This window comes from Clavelina lepadiformis, chromosome 9 (genome assembly GCF_947623445.1).
Source record: "Clavelina lepadiformis chromosome 9, kaClaLepa1.1, whole genome shotgun sequence".
NCBI classification, from domain to species: domain Eukaryota; kingdom Metazoa; phylum Chordata; class Ascidiacea; order Aplousobranchia; family Clavelinidae; genus Clavelina; species Clavelina lepadiformis.
In genome coordinates, this window is record NC_135248.1 from 5,816,519 (window position 1) to 5,833,115 (window position 16,597).

General features: G+C 40.3%; 1 protein-coding gene across 3 annotated transcripts; it reads right to left on the minus strand.

The window, feature by feature from the left end:
- Positions 1-302: 302 nt before the first annotated feature.
- LOC143469998 (uncharacterized) lies at positions 303-16,130 on the minus strand. 3 transcript variants are annotated; one of them, XM_076967827.1, is made up of 10 exons: positions 15,893-16,130; positions 13,858-14,752; positions 13,686-13,768; positions 7,805-7,876; positions 7,594-7,726; positions 5,763-5,828; positions 5,437-5,495; positions 4,796-5,255; positions 1,658-3,503; positions 303-1,358 (listed from the first exon to the last, which is right to left on the minus strand). In XM_076967827.1, the coding sequence occupies exons 1-9, from the start codon at positions 15,983-15,985 to the stop codon at positions 1,663-1,665; spliced, it is 3,702 nt and encodes a 1,233-aa protein (XP_076823942.1). In that variant the 5' UTR covers positions 15,986-16,130; the 3' UTR covers positions 303-1,358; positions 1,658-1,662. The 3 variants fall into 3 exon arrangements, with proteins under 3 accessions (XP_076823942.1, XP_076823943.1, XP_076823941.1); XM_076967828.1 differs by having other exon boundaries at positions 5,437-5,483; positions 5,760-5,828; XM_076967826.1 differs by having other exon boundaries at positions 5,760-5,828.
- Between the last annotated feature and the right edge of the window lie 467 nt (positions 16,131-16,597).

Below are 16,597 nucleotides of genomic sequence, written 5' to 3' on the forward strand. Positions count from 1 at the left end.
TTGGCCGAAGCCGGTAGCTTTTCACTTTGCATGTAAGGAATTTGGCCTAAGGGCCGAAAAGGATTTTTGTTAGGTACTAGTTAATACTGTATAAATAGCTTGCGCTGTCTTTGTTGTAAATGCAAAGGCAACAGTAATCAGAATTAAAAAAACGGTCATGTTATCAAATCCCAAAGGGCTCTATATATCTTAAAACTAATTTAAGAAGTTTATCTCCCAGGCCAGCCACATTTTGACATGACCGATTGAAAAGCAGTTTCCTCGTCCAAACACAGCATTAAAACTCAAGATATGAATGCATAAATTGTGAACTAGTATTTATTAATAGCATATGAATCCGATATTTTGTTACTTAATACTAAGGGTATTGTTTGTGTAGATGTGTGAACTGCGCATAGTAGACAGGAAAGTTATTTACAGAAGTCTGGAAAACATGAACAATACTTCATCGATAAAACAAAGTTTAAACCGCAATTTAGTCACACACCATTCGACGAAAATGTGCCGTTCGTTATTGTGGAAAAATTTTAAACACGCGAAATGGGCTTGTCTTGAAAAAAAATACATTTTTTGCAAACATTGAGATGTCTTCTATTTTAATCGTTACCTTTTGGCAAGGGCTTAGCGTACTTGAAAGAAAATAGCTACGACAATCGATCGGGCACCAAGCTAACGAGACTAGTAAAGGCATATAAACGATTAACATTCGATAACTTTTCTGCCCAACTGAAAACGCTTTACAAAATGTAGCAAAAAACGAAAGTGATATCAAAATACCCAAACAGGCATTTGCTTTAACAGGCGAAAACTCACAATCATAAGAACATTTGCGAAAGGACAGAACAAAGTTTCAAAAATACTTTGTACAAAAAATCGTTTTCATGGCTTCGAAACATCGGCGCAGTTGTAACAAATAAAAAACGCTTTATCTTCACTTCATCATAACGCTACGACAATGTAACACCTTACTGCATTGCAATTTGCATTTAGGAATCAATATTTGTGTACAAACCAAGCAATCAATAGATGATCCATAACTGCCGATTAAGGAGGCAGTAGGCAAATCATACCTTTATCAAAAATGAATTTACGAAATCGACGAAACTACTGGGGAAATGTTACTTAGAAGCAAGTCTGGGATTTATAAAGCGTTAATGAAGTGTAAATTCGTACAACGTGAAATAAATATTTTATGAACAGGTTAGTGACATCCCACTACAGGTACATAAATGAAAACTTGGGAAGGCAATTCTCGTGACGTCTAATTCATTGAGATTGAGGTCATAACACGTCACTTCATACCGGCCCACTTGTCAGTGCTTCTCGTTCCTTCTATTTTATACCAAGTTATGACGAATCTGTGAAAAGATTTCAAACGAATAACATTATGCCTGAATTACACTCCTGGAATAGTGCTAAGCAATATGCTTTAGATACACTTTCTCTATGTGTCACAAAACAATGCGACAATAATATAAATATAACTAGTATTTAACCATGCCATTACAACATTCAAGCAAACATTGAAAGAATAAATTTCATTCCAACTACCTTATGTGAAAACCAAAATAACGGGAAAGAATCAAAACAAATTTGTGTGAGACATGCAGAGTCGGTTAAACTATCACATTCCACTCAAAACGAAAAATCATAAGACCTTTTTTACACAACATTAAAAGTCATATATGACATGGATTTCCGCTCAGGTTCCTCATAGTCATAAGTCTTTTGCAGCTCTGATACTTCAGCATCAGCTGGAGTTCCACTTTCAGAAACTTGTGCAGCAGAATTTGATTCTGTGGTTTGGTGTTCCGGCGCTGGCGTTTCGGCAACTTGTTCCGGCGCTGGAGCAGACTCAGCGGCCTGCTCTTCGGGAGCAGTAGCTTCAGCAACTTGTTCGGCAGGAGCACACTCAGCGGCCTGCTCTTCGGGAGCAGGAGCTTCAGCAACTTGTTCGGCAGGAGCAGACTCAGCGGCCTGCTCTTCGGGAGCAGGAGCTTCAGCAACTTGTTCGGCAGGAGCAGACTCAGCAGCCTGCTCTTCGGGAGCAGGAGCTTCAGCAACTTGTTCGGCAGGAGCACACTCAGCGGCCTGCTCTTCGGGAGCAGGAGCTTCAGCAACTTGTTCGGCTGGAGCAGACTCAGCGGCCTGCTCTACGGGAGCAGGAGCTTGAGCAACTTGTTCGGCTGGAGCAGACTCCGCGGCCTGCTCTTCCTGAGCAGGAGCTTGAGCAACTTGTTCGGCTGGAGCAGACTCAGCAGCCTGTTCTTCGGGAGCAGGAGCTTCAGCAACTTGTTCGGCTGGAACAGACTCAGCGGCCTGCTCTTCGGGAGCAGGAGCTTCAGCAACTTGTTCGGCTGGAGCAGACTCCGCGGCCTGCTCTTCCTGAGCAGGAGCTTGAGCAACTTGTTCGGCTGGTGCAGACTCAGCAGCCTGTTCTTCGGGAGCAGGAGCTTCAGCAACTTGTTCGGCTGGAGCAGACTCAGCGGCCTGTTCTTCGGGAGCAGGAGCTTCAGCAACTTGTTCGGCTGGAGCAGACTCAGCGGCCTGTTCTTCCTGAGCAGGAGTTTCAGCAACTTGTTCGGCTGGAGCAGACTCAGCAGCCTGCTTTTCGGGAGCAGGAGCTTCAGCAACTTGTTCGGCTGGAGCAGACTCAGCAGCCTGTTCTTCGGGAGCAGGAGCTTCAGCAACTTGTTCGGCTGGAGCAGACTCAGCAGCCTGTTCTTCGGGAGCAGGAGCTTCAGCAACTTGTTCGGCTGGAGCAGACTCAGCAGCCTGCTTTTCGGGAGCAGGAGCTTGAGCAACTTGTTCGGCTGGAGCAGACTCAGCAGCCTGCTTTTCGGGAGCAGGAGCTTGAGCAACTTGTTCGGCTGGTGCAGACTCAGCAGCCTGTTCTTCCTGAGCAGGAGCTTCAGCAACTTGTTCGGCTGGAGCAGACTCAGCAGCCTGTTCTTCCTGAGCAGGAGCTTCAGCAACTTGTTCGGCTGGAGCAGACTCAGCAGCCTGCTTTTCGGGAGCAGGAGTTTCAGAAACTTGTTCGGCTGGAGCAGACTCAGCGGCCTGCTCTACGGGAGCAGGAGCTTGAGCAACTTGTTCGGCTGGAGCAGACTCCGCGGCCTGCTCTTCCTGAGCAGGAGCTTCAGCAACTTGTTCGGCTGGAGCAGACTCAGCAGCCTGTTCTTCGGGAGCAGGAGCTTCAGCAACTTGTTCGGCTGGAGCAGACTCAGCGGCCTGTTCTTCGGGAGCAGGAGCTTCAGCAACTTGTTCGGCTGGAGCAGACTCAGCAGCCTGCTTTTCGGGAGCAGGAGTTTCAGAAACTTGTTCGGCTGGAGCAGACTCGAAGGTTTGTTCAACAACTTGTTCTTCGAATGCATGAGTTTCAGCAACTTGTTCCGGAGCTGAAGTTTTTTCATGCATAGGCTGCAAAGCTGAAGATATAACAGGAATGGCTATGGTGGTTTCCGTTGCCACCAATTCGTCTAACCCTTGTTGTTGTTCAGTGACTGCAATAAAAAAAATATGTGTTTCAGTCGTATACCTGTAACATGCCTACCATAGGAAATGACAGAAAACATGCAAAACACAAGGAAGCTTCAAACATACAGTTATAGCATAAAATATTTTTGCGAAGATTTCAATCATGAGAGGATATGCTCACAACTAGAGCTTGCTTTGCAAACACTACTAAATGATCAAGCTAAGCTAAGCATTCCATTAAGATGCCATTTAAAACTCTACACAGGATGCAAATAGCACATAACGAAAAAACTGTTGTGAGGTGAAAAGCCAAAAGATAACTATTTTGTAAATTACTTGATTTGTTTTGCAAAGTGAACAATAGTCTTCATGCTGTTTGCTATCGTGAGAGCTTGTCGATGGTGCAGTGTAATTACACATAACATGTATTTATTATTTACGTTTTAAGTAGGCCCACATAAAATTTGGCAGAATAAATTGCTCATGATGTCTGCAAGATGTGCCATTTCACAATAACTTGGTTTTGCATTTAATATTTCCTTGATTCACACAAGTATAAATATGTTCCAGTGACTTAATTTTAATGTAAAATTCTTCCCCTGATGATTTAATATACAGTGAATTAGTACATAACACTGCACTTTTAAAGGCTAGAGAAAGAAGAGTAATTGTAAAACTGAGGTTTATGTGCGCATGGGTAGTATGAAAATAAATTGCGAAAGACGATCCATACTGTCTGGGAATAATATGCAAATCATTGAAAAAAATATATGCACAAAGGCAGAAAACTCACCTTTTGCATTACTTGGTTGCAGCATTGAAGGTGACAAAAACCATTTCTTGTCAATGGCACATGGGATTTAACAGAAAATTCACATGCAGACGTGCGTGCTATTAGAATGAATTAAGCCAATTGATAGGGCTATTTACTAACTTCCTTTTGTAAGATCTCCAAAACAAATGTTTTGAATTTCTGGCTATAAATTTCACATCAACAGGACAGGTTTATTTTGATCACTAACTGACATTAATTAAAACAGACCATATAATATAGGCTAATAAATACAAAATAAATTCAGGTACAGAATAATAGAAAATATTTCATATGTGCATAGAAAGTTGGGATATTTTGAATGAATTGCATAAACATGCAAACGTTTCAAATCATGCACAAAAGAAAACAACATGCAAACAAACAATGTTCAGCATTTGATGAAGGCACAAGTTATGATTGAAAAATTGGTTATGTTAAAAACCAGTCATTGACTGAGGTCTATAACTTTCTTTTTTCATAATATCCATCCATGGAATGACTTACCTTGAGTTTGTTGTTCAAGCCCCTTACTCGTTTCCTCAGCTTGAGGTTCAGATGACGAGGCTTCCACAGTTTTCTCCGCAGCAGTTTGAGCAGGTTCTTCTGATGTCTTCGTCTGTTCGGGCTCGGCCGCTGGGGTCTGTTCGGGCTCGGCCGCTGGGGTCTGCTCGGGCTCGGCCGCTGGGGTCTGTTCGGGCTCGGCCGCTGGGGTCTGTTCGGGCTCGGCCGCTGGGGTCTGTTCGGGCTCGGCCGCTGGGGTCTGTTCGGGCTCGGCCGCTGGGGTCTGTTCGGGCTCGGCCGCTGGGGTCTGCTCGGGCTCGGCCGCTGGGGTCTGCTCGGGCTCGGCCGCTGGGGTCTGCTCGGGCTCGGCCGCTGGGGTCTGCTCGGGCTCGGCCGCTGGGGTCTGCTCGGGCTCGGCCGCTGGGGTCTGCGTCTCTGTTTCCGGCTCTTCAGAAGGAGCAGTCTAAATGACATAAAATTTCCACAGGCTTAACCATGCAAACAAAAAACATGCAAGCAACAAAGTAGCCATGGCAAAGTAAAATTTAACGAAAGTTCATCGTAATCATTTAACGAAAAAGCGAAAAAAAAACGATATTTCAGCAATAAGGGCAATAAATTTACGTGATTACGTGTGAACTTACCACATCTGCCACTGCTTCAGCACTATCTTCGGCTGGCTTTGTTTCTTCTGTAACGGGTTCTTTACGAAAGTTAAAAATATCTCAAATGCTATTTTGTTTATTGCAAATAAAAAATTAGTTGTGTAAGCCCAGTGTCATTAGATTTTTGAAGTGCCTCAGCTAACTTTTATGCAACTAATAAGATACATGCAAACAGTTAGAAACATTCAAACAAGCAATGATGACCAATGAAGTGTCTTTGATTGTGCGTTTTCGAAGTTATGTACGTACTCTTTGGCACAATTACCATTTGATAATTTGGGATTATATTTCGATAAGCATACCTGCTGCTGCTGCTTGAGTCGGTTCTTCTGCTTTCTGTTCAGAGGCAGGTGCTTCTGTTTCTTGTTCAGCTGAAAATATAGAACATAATACCATCAGGGCAGGTGGTATCGCGTGGAAAAACACTATTTCATGATACTTAAGGTGGTCGTTTGATGGCGCAACAGATTCAGTTGCGTAAACAACGCCCTTGCAGCAAAATCCAACATACAACTTTCTAAAAGGGATTATCACGAAGTCGACATTATTTTCGCATTCTTCCAAGATAGGAGGAATTTTTGGGGTAGACCTAAACGGTTTTTCTCCTTAGTCAAGTTATTCGATGTTTCGCACGATATGGGAAAGCTGTGCAGTGGATTCATTAATAACGGTTTCTTTGAAAAATTGATGATTGTGATTGGCGTATTCGTTGAAAACCGGCCATTTCGACAAACAGGATAACGCCTTTTTATATATATTGCATGTATACTGTATATAGTGATGTTCACAGCCCATATTTTTATTTTAACATCACTGCTAACAATGTCAGGGTTACCAACGTATCTTTTTCCGCTTTACCAGAAAAAATTCCATCGGTATTATTCCATCGATAGTAGACTACAAGTTGAAACGCTGTGGGCACTTTTTCCGAATGACTTTTACAGATTACTTTTACAAACTTTTTACGTTGTGTTAAGTTTACGCCAGTATTAACTGCACTGGCAACTATTAATTGCGCATATCTTGATTATACCGGTTACATCAAGCATTTAAAGACACTGCATATTTGTTTAAACAATAAGCCATCTGTAAAAAGTTATCTATGCCAATGAGCTTTACAAAACCGAGAGCTTCATGACATGACTATGTGTAAAGATGACAATGCCTTGAATAGATTCGGACATCAGCCTATCGGGATAATCCTACAGCTTGTATTTATGTATTTAACGAGCTCGAGAGAATTATTAAATATGAGAGAGACATAGGCTACATAAAAGCGGGGAATCCGATACAATTGCTAAAACAACTTAGTATCTTGATGACCAGTAGAAACGTTTTGTAGGCTACGGTACAAACTGACCGTGAGTCACTGTTCAAATACTAAAAACCCCCCCAAAAAAATCAACTTTAAACTTTTAATTGAGTAAATATAGCTGTGATTGAGTTTCCCCAGAAGTGAGTTTTCAAGATTGATCTAAGCATTGAAAAGTTTTATTCAAAGCACATCATCGGGTTCTGTCATTTGAACCGTCTTGTTTACGCAACATCGCAACTAAGCTCTTCGTTGCCCGTCCCAGGGGCCTAGCAATTATAAACAGTACCACTTATCTCTTCGGAATGCGCCTTAAAAGAAAGCTTTCTTTTAAGTGTTTCACAATTCCTTGTACAAAGCTGCCTTATCTGTAAAGCAGGCTTTATCTCTTTATCAGCATAGGCCAGTGAAAAGTAGTAAACGTTTTAAATATATTAACACGGGCCACTTGCATACATCGTAATTCCATAAATTAACCATTTAGCGAGTAATCACAAAAATCCCCACTAATTTCAAAAACGAACGAAAGAAAATTGACGCTAATTTATCCTACAGTTTCATCAATGCAGATGACATTTTTAACGAGCCTTACAATAGTTCAATGTCCACTAAAAGCATGAAGTCTACCAATGCGGTTAATAAAGCGCTTACCGGAATAACTAGTTATTTGAGCTAGAATTACTAGTGCTCGATCGTGATGGATTCAAAAACACTTTGTTGTAGCCCGTTAGGGAAATTCATTTGATTGGTGAAAACAATTAGACAATCGTGATCATTTTGTGAAGTGATCACCAAGTTAGGATAATTTATCTGAATTCGCTTACCAGGTTCTGTAGGCTCCTCTACTTTGTCTTCAGTTTCCTGTTTATCTTCCTCTTGCTCTGCTGGAACGTCGTCAGCTGCAGTTTCTTCCGCCGCAGCTTGTTCCGACGGATTTTCATCGTCAGCCTTTGGGTCCTAAAAACCGAATTAAAATTCGAGATTAATTCAATATTCAACATGTCGCAATCAAGTCTGAATGATAATAAACATTACTTCAGTTGCTTCTGTCGTGACATCCGCCTCTTCTTTAGGATCTTCCTCTTCGGCTTTCTCCTCAACATCAGACTGCAAACAAGAGCAAGAAACTTTATTTCCGCGATTATCATCAATAATAATTTAATGCAAAGGGTTGAATGTACCGCACATCGGTGCCTACAGCTGACCTTCCACATTGAACCACGTCTGAACGATATCGCAAAAATGCTTTTTTCACTACGTCATAATGACCGCCTTGTTTACGGCCAGTCAAGTGTAACCGAAGGTCGAATATTTCGGGATGTTAAAGAAAAAAGTTAAAATTTGTTTTTACTTCCTCTTACAAGGTTAATAGATCAGAAGGGACTTTTATGATAATATCGCTGTACGTACCTACCGAATTAACATTTATACTTTTAGTTTAATCATATAGCAACTGCCTCATAAATGAATATAAACGCAAAAACAGAACGTACCGAGTTTAAGAAAAACGTTGACCACCTTAACGATTGAAGCAAAACGTCCTTTAAAGTTTAAACCCAGTTTAAAGAGGCGGCACTGCCTTCTTTTTAAAAACAAAAAATTTCTTTGACAACTTGAAAGCGTGGGCCCGCTTCAGTGGGGCGTAACATTCTACGCATATTCCAAAATGCATAAGTCAAAGCTAGTCATACAGCATAACCACTACAAAAAGAGACCGATTCACGGCATTTTAGTACACAACGAATTTTACCGCGGGAATGTTCAGTATTGGGCATTTATTGGGAAGGGCAAATTTCGCTGCAGTATATCATTGATTAAGCTAAACAGGCAGGCTCATTCCCGTTTTTAAACGGCCTGTAAACAAGGTTATGAAACTATCGTCAATCTTTTTGAGAATAATGAACCTCCGACGTGGAACAATTAATCAAAGCATTTTAAACGCTACAAAGTTTTGACTTGTTTTGATGGTCTGCGTTCTGAGATCGTGTATGGGAGCAGTGGCTGTTACAGTATCGCAAAGCGGATCACAGTATATGCAGGACACTTGGAACGTCAAAATAAGTGTTTTTCGCTTGGTGCATGTATCCATATCACGTACACAAAGTTTTGTGTAACCACCAACAAACTAATACTAACCTTGACTGTCTTGTGACAAGGTGCTAATGAAATGTGTTTGAAAGTTGTTATCCGAAACGATTAACTGCTTGTTTAGAGTTTTAATGTGATTTGCAATGACAATTCCCGTATTTACAAATTGCTGCAACAGGACAGCAGGTGAAGCTGCTGGTCAGCTCTATGCACCACCAGTTAAAACTCCGGTAAAACCCCTGAAGCACTGTTTTAACTTCTTGAGAGCCATGCTGTTAGTCACTTTATTCTAGATACTATCAAAATAGTTGATGCGGATCGGAGAAAAGGCATTGCACAAATGGGTGCTTGTTTAGAAGAATCGCTAAGTTGTGCATGCGTTGTTGGGCAATTCCCACACCAGTCGCGATGGCTACGAACAAGGTAGTTTAGCGAAGCACCAAGATAACAAATAATGCAAACACATTCCAGCGGTTTTGAATACCAGCGAAATTCCGTTCTTATTTGCGAGCGAACATATTCGAGTTCTTAGTTGCTGTCGGGCGTTGCCAAAGCAACTTAAATTCCTTAGAGGGACTGACCAACTTTTTAACCTTAATTTGTAGTACTTTAAGTTATTGCGATTATTCTGAACCATACACATCAGCAGCCATTGCAGGCGGCAAATGGTGGAACATATAAAACAGCAATCATCTAAATTATGTCGGGATTACGCAATTATTCTAAAACAGAAAACCGAGACGAGAACAGAATTGCAAAAAGTAAAATTTCCTAATCATTTTTGATATTTTACACATTTTTAAAGTTTAGTAAAGTTTATTTATAGACTAAATAAATTGAATGGTCAAAATTGTGTATTTAATACTTTTAATATGGGGCATGGAATCATATTCAGAATAATAAAAAAACAACTAGCTACTAAGTAACAGAAAGGAGCTTTTTGCAGCAGTTGCGACGATGCCGGTCGCAAGCCGCTTAAAATATCACCACAGCAAGTGAAGTCGACGACGACGTAAAATCAAGTCACTCGAAAGACCCAAGTTTAGACCTAGGTCGTGCAGATAGCATGAAGAAACAACAACACGGCTTCGCACTTGTAATATGATAAAGGATGTTAGAAAGTCGTTTGAAGCTGTTTAAGACTTGTTATCGGTTATTGCTGTTGTTTTATGAATACTTCAAAGTTCAAATCGAAGCCCGTTAATAAAGCGGTTGTGCTTATCTCAAGGCATGGGAGTCTTAAACGATAAGATAGTTGTGGACGGGCATTTAAATAACCATCAGAGTTGAAGAAATGCCAGAACGGCATGAGTCAACAGTCCCATGATTCTGAGCCGCCATTGGGTTAACAACCATGATATTATGCGAGAAGCAAGTAAAATATTTCCGCATGCAAAAGCTGCGGAAGTATATGGCAGTTGACCAAACATAGTTTTAAAGACTGCCTTGTCTTAACTTGGTATTTATGGACTTCGTAAGTATAATAACATTCTTACAAGCGTTTGTGTAACTCTGTTGTTACAGAATCTATCTATAGAAGAATGAAACCTATACATAACGAATTGAAAGCGACGTTTGCAATTGGATTAAATTGTGCAATATCATACACAAAGTCTTTCGATACACACTGGGCATTGTTAAGAAATTGGTGTTGTCGTAAGCAAGAAAGAAATGTCCTATGCCTTACAAAACAAGCGGAAACATTTCCAAACAAACTTACGGAATTTTGTCAGCGAAATGTACGCTTTTATCAAGTAAGCTAATTCCCATCTTGAGAGGTGCCATAACCAGGCTACCTGCCGGTGATGCTCTGTGCCAATATTTCGTTAAAAAGCTATTGTTGCTGCGAATGACACGTTAATACATGTCGAAAGTGAACGCGGTAATCAGATAATTTTTCGTTACATGGGAAGTTGAACAATGATCAATCCGTTGACGAATTTGGTATCCTGTTCGAAGATATAGTCGGCGCAGAAACTTGTCAACCAGTTCAAAACAAAAATTTGTGGGGCCACGAATTTTTTGATGAAATTGTATAGACGACCACACGTTAAGCCAATGTGTCGTTTAATTTTTTAACACGTTGTGTATGGTCTCCGATAGGAAACTAAACACCACAAGCTTTCAACCGCCTTACACATATACTGTAAATGCAACATAATAGGCCATCATTTGTTCTTATGCACATATGCATAGTTTTACATATACGTGCTTTTTTGAAAACTTAGCATATAATCCTGGAAGCCGATAGAAATTTGTAAAACATCTTCACGCCATTCGAATGGTAGCTGACACACTCTCACTCGTTTCCAATAAACTTTGGTTTTTGGCTAGGTGTATATTAAATACCACACTAACGACCACGCATAGTAAGACGTTTAGTGTTTGTGAATTTTATGGTTGCCATATATTACAATTTTTTGGTTATGATTATACAGTTATCCATTTACCAAATCATCCAACAGAAAAAAAATTTACTTTAATCATGGTGGAATTTATGTCCATACATCAGGTGTTAATCAATGTTATTCTTGCATCTATTGTCGGTTTAAGCTGTTTTGGGGCGCAGCCAACTTATTTTAATAATAGATAGAAACCAAACGCCGACGTAATAGCGGTGATGTACAAAAGCAGGGATCAATAAACGTTGAATTTTCCAGCACCTGTGATGTAAGCACGCTTCGACAAGTATGAATCATTAAAAGAAAATCTATACTCCATGCAGTTAACACGTCATCCACGAAAAATGCCAAGGCAAAGAATGTAAAGAACGCAAATGGTGTCTGTGATTCCCTTCTGATATTTGCTGCATATACTTCAGGCCATATTACAGTAATTATAATGGCCAAAGTTGGTCATTACCATGGAATGTCATGGAATTTTATCATTTACCAAAGTTTACTCGGTTTCAACACGATAAAGTGTTTTTTTTTTTTTTTAAGGACCGTTAGCGTCAGTATGTATCACATCAAATCACCGAGGTAATTGCCTGCTATAAACCTGAAATTAGCGACTTTATCAACATTTGGTGTTTCTGGGAAAAGGATGTTAAATACAGTACATGCCCCAACAAAACAAAGTGAAACTAGATCATTAGATGGACTGACCTAAATATGATAATTGACATAGTGTACACTGTACAGTATTGCTGACATCTTTTACGCAATGCGTCATTTTTGGCATGCTATAGTCGCGGAAATACTGATTAAAAACGTCGACTTCGCAACAGTAAGTCAATTATAACCTCTCCACGGCGAAAGGTGAACGCAACTAATATAAAGCAACGCTTGCCTCGTTCACGGAAAACATGGAACTGCTTTTTTCGGCCTACTATTCATACGTTTAAAGCCATGACATCATCACTGCGTTTAACGACTCCAAACACGCAATTTACAAAGGTAATAATCGTACTTTAGCCTAAAATAACACAGCTGTTACCTTAAAAAATTTCCTTAAAATAGATCCCATCTTTGCGTGTTCTATGCAACTATACAGCGGACTGAATTGATTACCTGGTAGTACTTTATAAAGATAAGACACAGGCATATAGTGTCTCCCCTAACTGCATCAATACTTAATGAATTTGGGACTGTCAAGCAAGCCTTTCTCAGGCAAACATGACGTCATTGACTAAAGCTGTAATGGAAGCTGTATTTCGTAACTCTGGAAGTTGGATTTTACAGTAATTACGTATCGCAAAATAAGACCTTTGGGGTGCGATACTATTCTTGTTTACAACAATATACAATTGCACGATTTAATCAAAATTACAATGCAACTTTATTACGTACTTCGTTTGAAGCATATTTGCACTTGCGACACTGTTTGGGTAATGTAGTTGAACCTAAGACAAATATCAAATTACCTATCGTGTCCCATATATCACCTGACAGACAATACCTAAACAAGGGTCGCAACAGGGTGGGAATTTTTTTTTTAATTTACAAAGACGCCACAGTACCAACGGGAATTAACTCTTGAAAATGCATTCAGAACATTCCAACGACTCGCCATTTCGGAAACCTGGCCAGGATGAAATATGTTTAAAAATGTTTTATGTGGTACTGCTACATAGGCTAGAAATTATGCTATTCGCTTCTGTGATACAAGTTTGAAATACCACATTTCGCAAACTTAGCTTTTTAAGATTAAAGAAATGAACGGAAAATGAAAATTGAGTTATTAGGTACGTACAGTATAAGAAATGTGTGACTACGTGTAGTTCGTTGGTGACATACTGGATATTAACTCTGAGTCACAGAAATATAACCTGCAGTTCTTCAGTTTACGAGATAACATCAATTGAACATAATTACGTGAAAACCTGTTCTTTTGAACGGAAACTAATAGGAAAATAAATATCAAACCCATCTGTATATTTATGGGCTGATTTTTAATACCACAACCCACGCTGAAGAATAAACCGAAAGCAATTCCTGTAAGCTGTAAACCTCTTGCGCATTTCTATCGGCTTTAGCTGTCAAGACAAGTAGGGCAAATCAAGCCCAAGGGAGCGAGCAAATAAAACAAAACTACACAGTCATTAAATGTGCTAATGTACGGCCGGCTGCGGCAGGTTGGCCTACTTGTATATAAAGTAATAAGATTGAATACGGTCTAATATGATTACAGTCATTTAAAAACGCAAGTAAGAAGTTCTGCAATGCTTGAATTGGCCACCTCTTGTACAAGAAATTTTAACCTTAACATAGGAGCTAAATTCAGTCAGAAACCGACATAAGCATAATAACATAGATTCCATTTGTGTGTACAATTTATGTACTATAAGACTGGGGATTTCACTAAATGAAAACTTAAGTATACTGACCTTTTTTTGACTCCTGCTTCGTGTTAAATTACCAAAAAAATTCCTTATACTGCCAACAAAACCTGGTGATCGGGAGCCAGAGTCTAATAAATTGATTTACAAAGCAAATGATCAGTTAATGATATCTTAAACGGTCTACTATTAAATTGCGGTAAGCTTAAAATCAATTAACCTTCAGGTTTTTCTTCTGTGGCTTTTTCCTTCTCTGCCGAAGCATCTTGAGTTGGTTTCTCGTCTTCTTTTGGACTCTCTTCGGCAGCAGGTGCGTCGTCAGCCGGAGCAGCGTCTTCGGCCTTATCTGCTGTCTCTTGTTCAGTCGTTGCAGGTTCTTCAGGTTTCGACTCGTCCTTTGGAGCATCGGCTGCAGGTGCTTCTTCCTCCGTTTTGTCTTCGGTTTTTTCAGCCTCTTTGGCAGGTTTTTCTTCCACAACCTTGTCATCAACACTGTCCTTTCGTGGTTTTTTGCTCGACGTTCGCCTCTTTAAAGATGCGATTGTACCAGTGAAGAATTTCTTGAAACCCTTTCCTTCCTTCTTCTTTGGACTTGTTTCACCATCTTGGGCTGCTGATTCTTCTTCTTTAGGCGCCTCTTGAATTTCGCCCTCCTCCTTGGGAGCCTCTTCTGCATCCACTTCCGCAGCCTTCGTTTCCGAGTCGGCTTCGTTTGAATCTTGAGCAGCTTCAACTTCTTCCTGAGCGTTAGGTTCGTCTTTAGAAGCTTCTTCCGCTGCTGGTGCTTCATCTGCGGGAGCAGCGTCTTCCTCTCTCTCCTCTTTAGCTTCTTCTTTCTCTTCGGTTTTGGCTTCTTCCGGCTTGTCAGCTTCAGGAGCTACTTGGTCCGGTTTTTCTTCAACGACTTTGTCATCTACATTGCTATCAACCGGAGGAGTTTTAGGACCGGTTTTCTTTCCCAGGGGGAACCCTTTCGGAAGTTTAAATTTGATCGGCGACTTCGCTTTCTTTGATGTTCCGTTCGTTGCAACACCGTTGCCATTGCCATTGACCACCTCAACTTCGACAGATTGACCGTTTTCTCCAACGTCACCGTTAGCTTTTTGTTCCGAATCCTACATGACAAACAAAAGTTATTGATGACGTCGAAATGTTTCAATACTAGTTAATATTACCAAATACTGTAAAATGCCAAAATTAAATGTTTTCGAGGGGCGGGTGAAAAAATATAATGAAAATTATTTGCATACCATTGTAGAAAATATATTGAAGACACTTTACGAGTTACTTAGAATACAATGTAACAGATTTTGCTATAGACCTAGTGGCAGTTATTTACACATGGATGGAATCATAGCAAACTCATGCAGCACAAACGGCGATATGTGATTAAAAATCGAAAGAATACTGAAGTGGCAATGTTGGAGTATTGCGACATAATCGCAAGCAACAGATGGGTGGACGTCTCTAAGGACATTTTGCAAGTGGGGGAAATATGTGACGAACGCGAAAACAATGAAGTCGGTGGTGATTACCGGTCCCATGGCGTCGAGCTATAACGCTATGGGCCTGCTAGAGCTTGGGATTAAAGCTCGGTTACAGAAACGGGAAAGATTAACGTTGGCATATGCTACATGGAGATGTCGTTTGCATGTGTCTCGAAAAACGACCGATGGTGAACGAACGTGATTAAATTTTAAATGATTTCGTTACTCTATTCCAGTAGCCCGATACTGATAGTAGCGGCAGCTATGACTACTGCATTACTGAGGCGTGCGTAAAAGCGGTTTCATAAATTTCACGACTGAGCTATTAAACGTTTTTTAAAAGATAACGCTTACTTAACACGAAACTACTTTTTTCAATACATTAAACCGAGCCTGCAAAGTCGTATAAAGCGGATGGTAATGTAGCCAGCGTTTTTAAAGTTTTCATGGGAAAACAAAAAACAAGTCCGAAAACAGTGCCTTAAAATTCCCCAACGATCTCTCAAATTTTAAAATTTTGCAACAATAGCAGAAAATTAGCAATAGTCCTTAAAAGCGGCGGTGTCCGAAGCGGTCGCCGAAGACAAACCTTAAGAACATACAATGCGAGTTGCTTTCCTTGTTATACCAAGCTAGTTTTCAGAGTTCGCAATTTCCGCGATTATGTTTGCTGCCATTCTACACAATGCAACAAAAGTCGCATAATAATGAGCAAATCTTTGATCTTGTGTCCAACCATAGCTTTTGCACATTAACTTAACGACTTACCACTGGTTTTATTGCTCCATCATTTTCGGCTTGGTCCTTTGCTTTGTCTTGTGCGACTGTGTATTGCTGACTTCGGCTTCCTAAATTTCCCATAATAAATCTCTTTCAAATCAACCAAAATCGAGCACTATGGAGACAACGCTTTTAACACTGGAATCTCTGAAGGCAGTATACGCAACAGTTGATGAATTTTTTCTATTATAGGGATTAACCTGCAACTGTAAAATAGTCAGTCCGTGTGTTTAAGATAAAAAAACTCAGAGAATGTCTTTACTTTATAAGCAAGACCACACTTATTCGGGAAATCACGCAAGCCAACCGACAGGACTTTAACCTAGCAAAAGGGTGTCATAGAACACTTGGCACGAAAACGCTAACCACCCTAGCTTCTTAAAACCACGACAATGCACAGACGAATAAAAGCATACCAAAAGCTCACTACGTGGCAGCCAATTCAAAACTTACAACATGTGAGCAACAAACGAAATAAACATCAGATGACTGTCTAAATTCTATTTGGGCGATACAGAATAATTACGTAACATGATACGAGCGCCAGCCGAGAATTTAAAAAAATATTGACAAGTGAAAGCGTAATTTATGCTGACGAATTTTTATGCCCACATTATTACTTACGAATAATAAAACGAGGGCAAACCAGATCAATTTATGTCTAAACAGCTTAACGCTGATCATTCGCTGAGC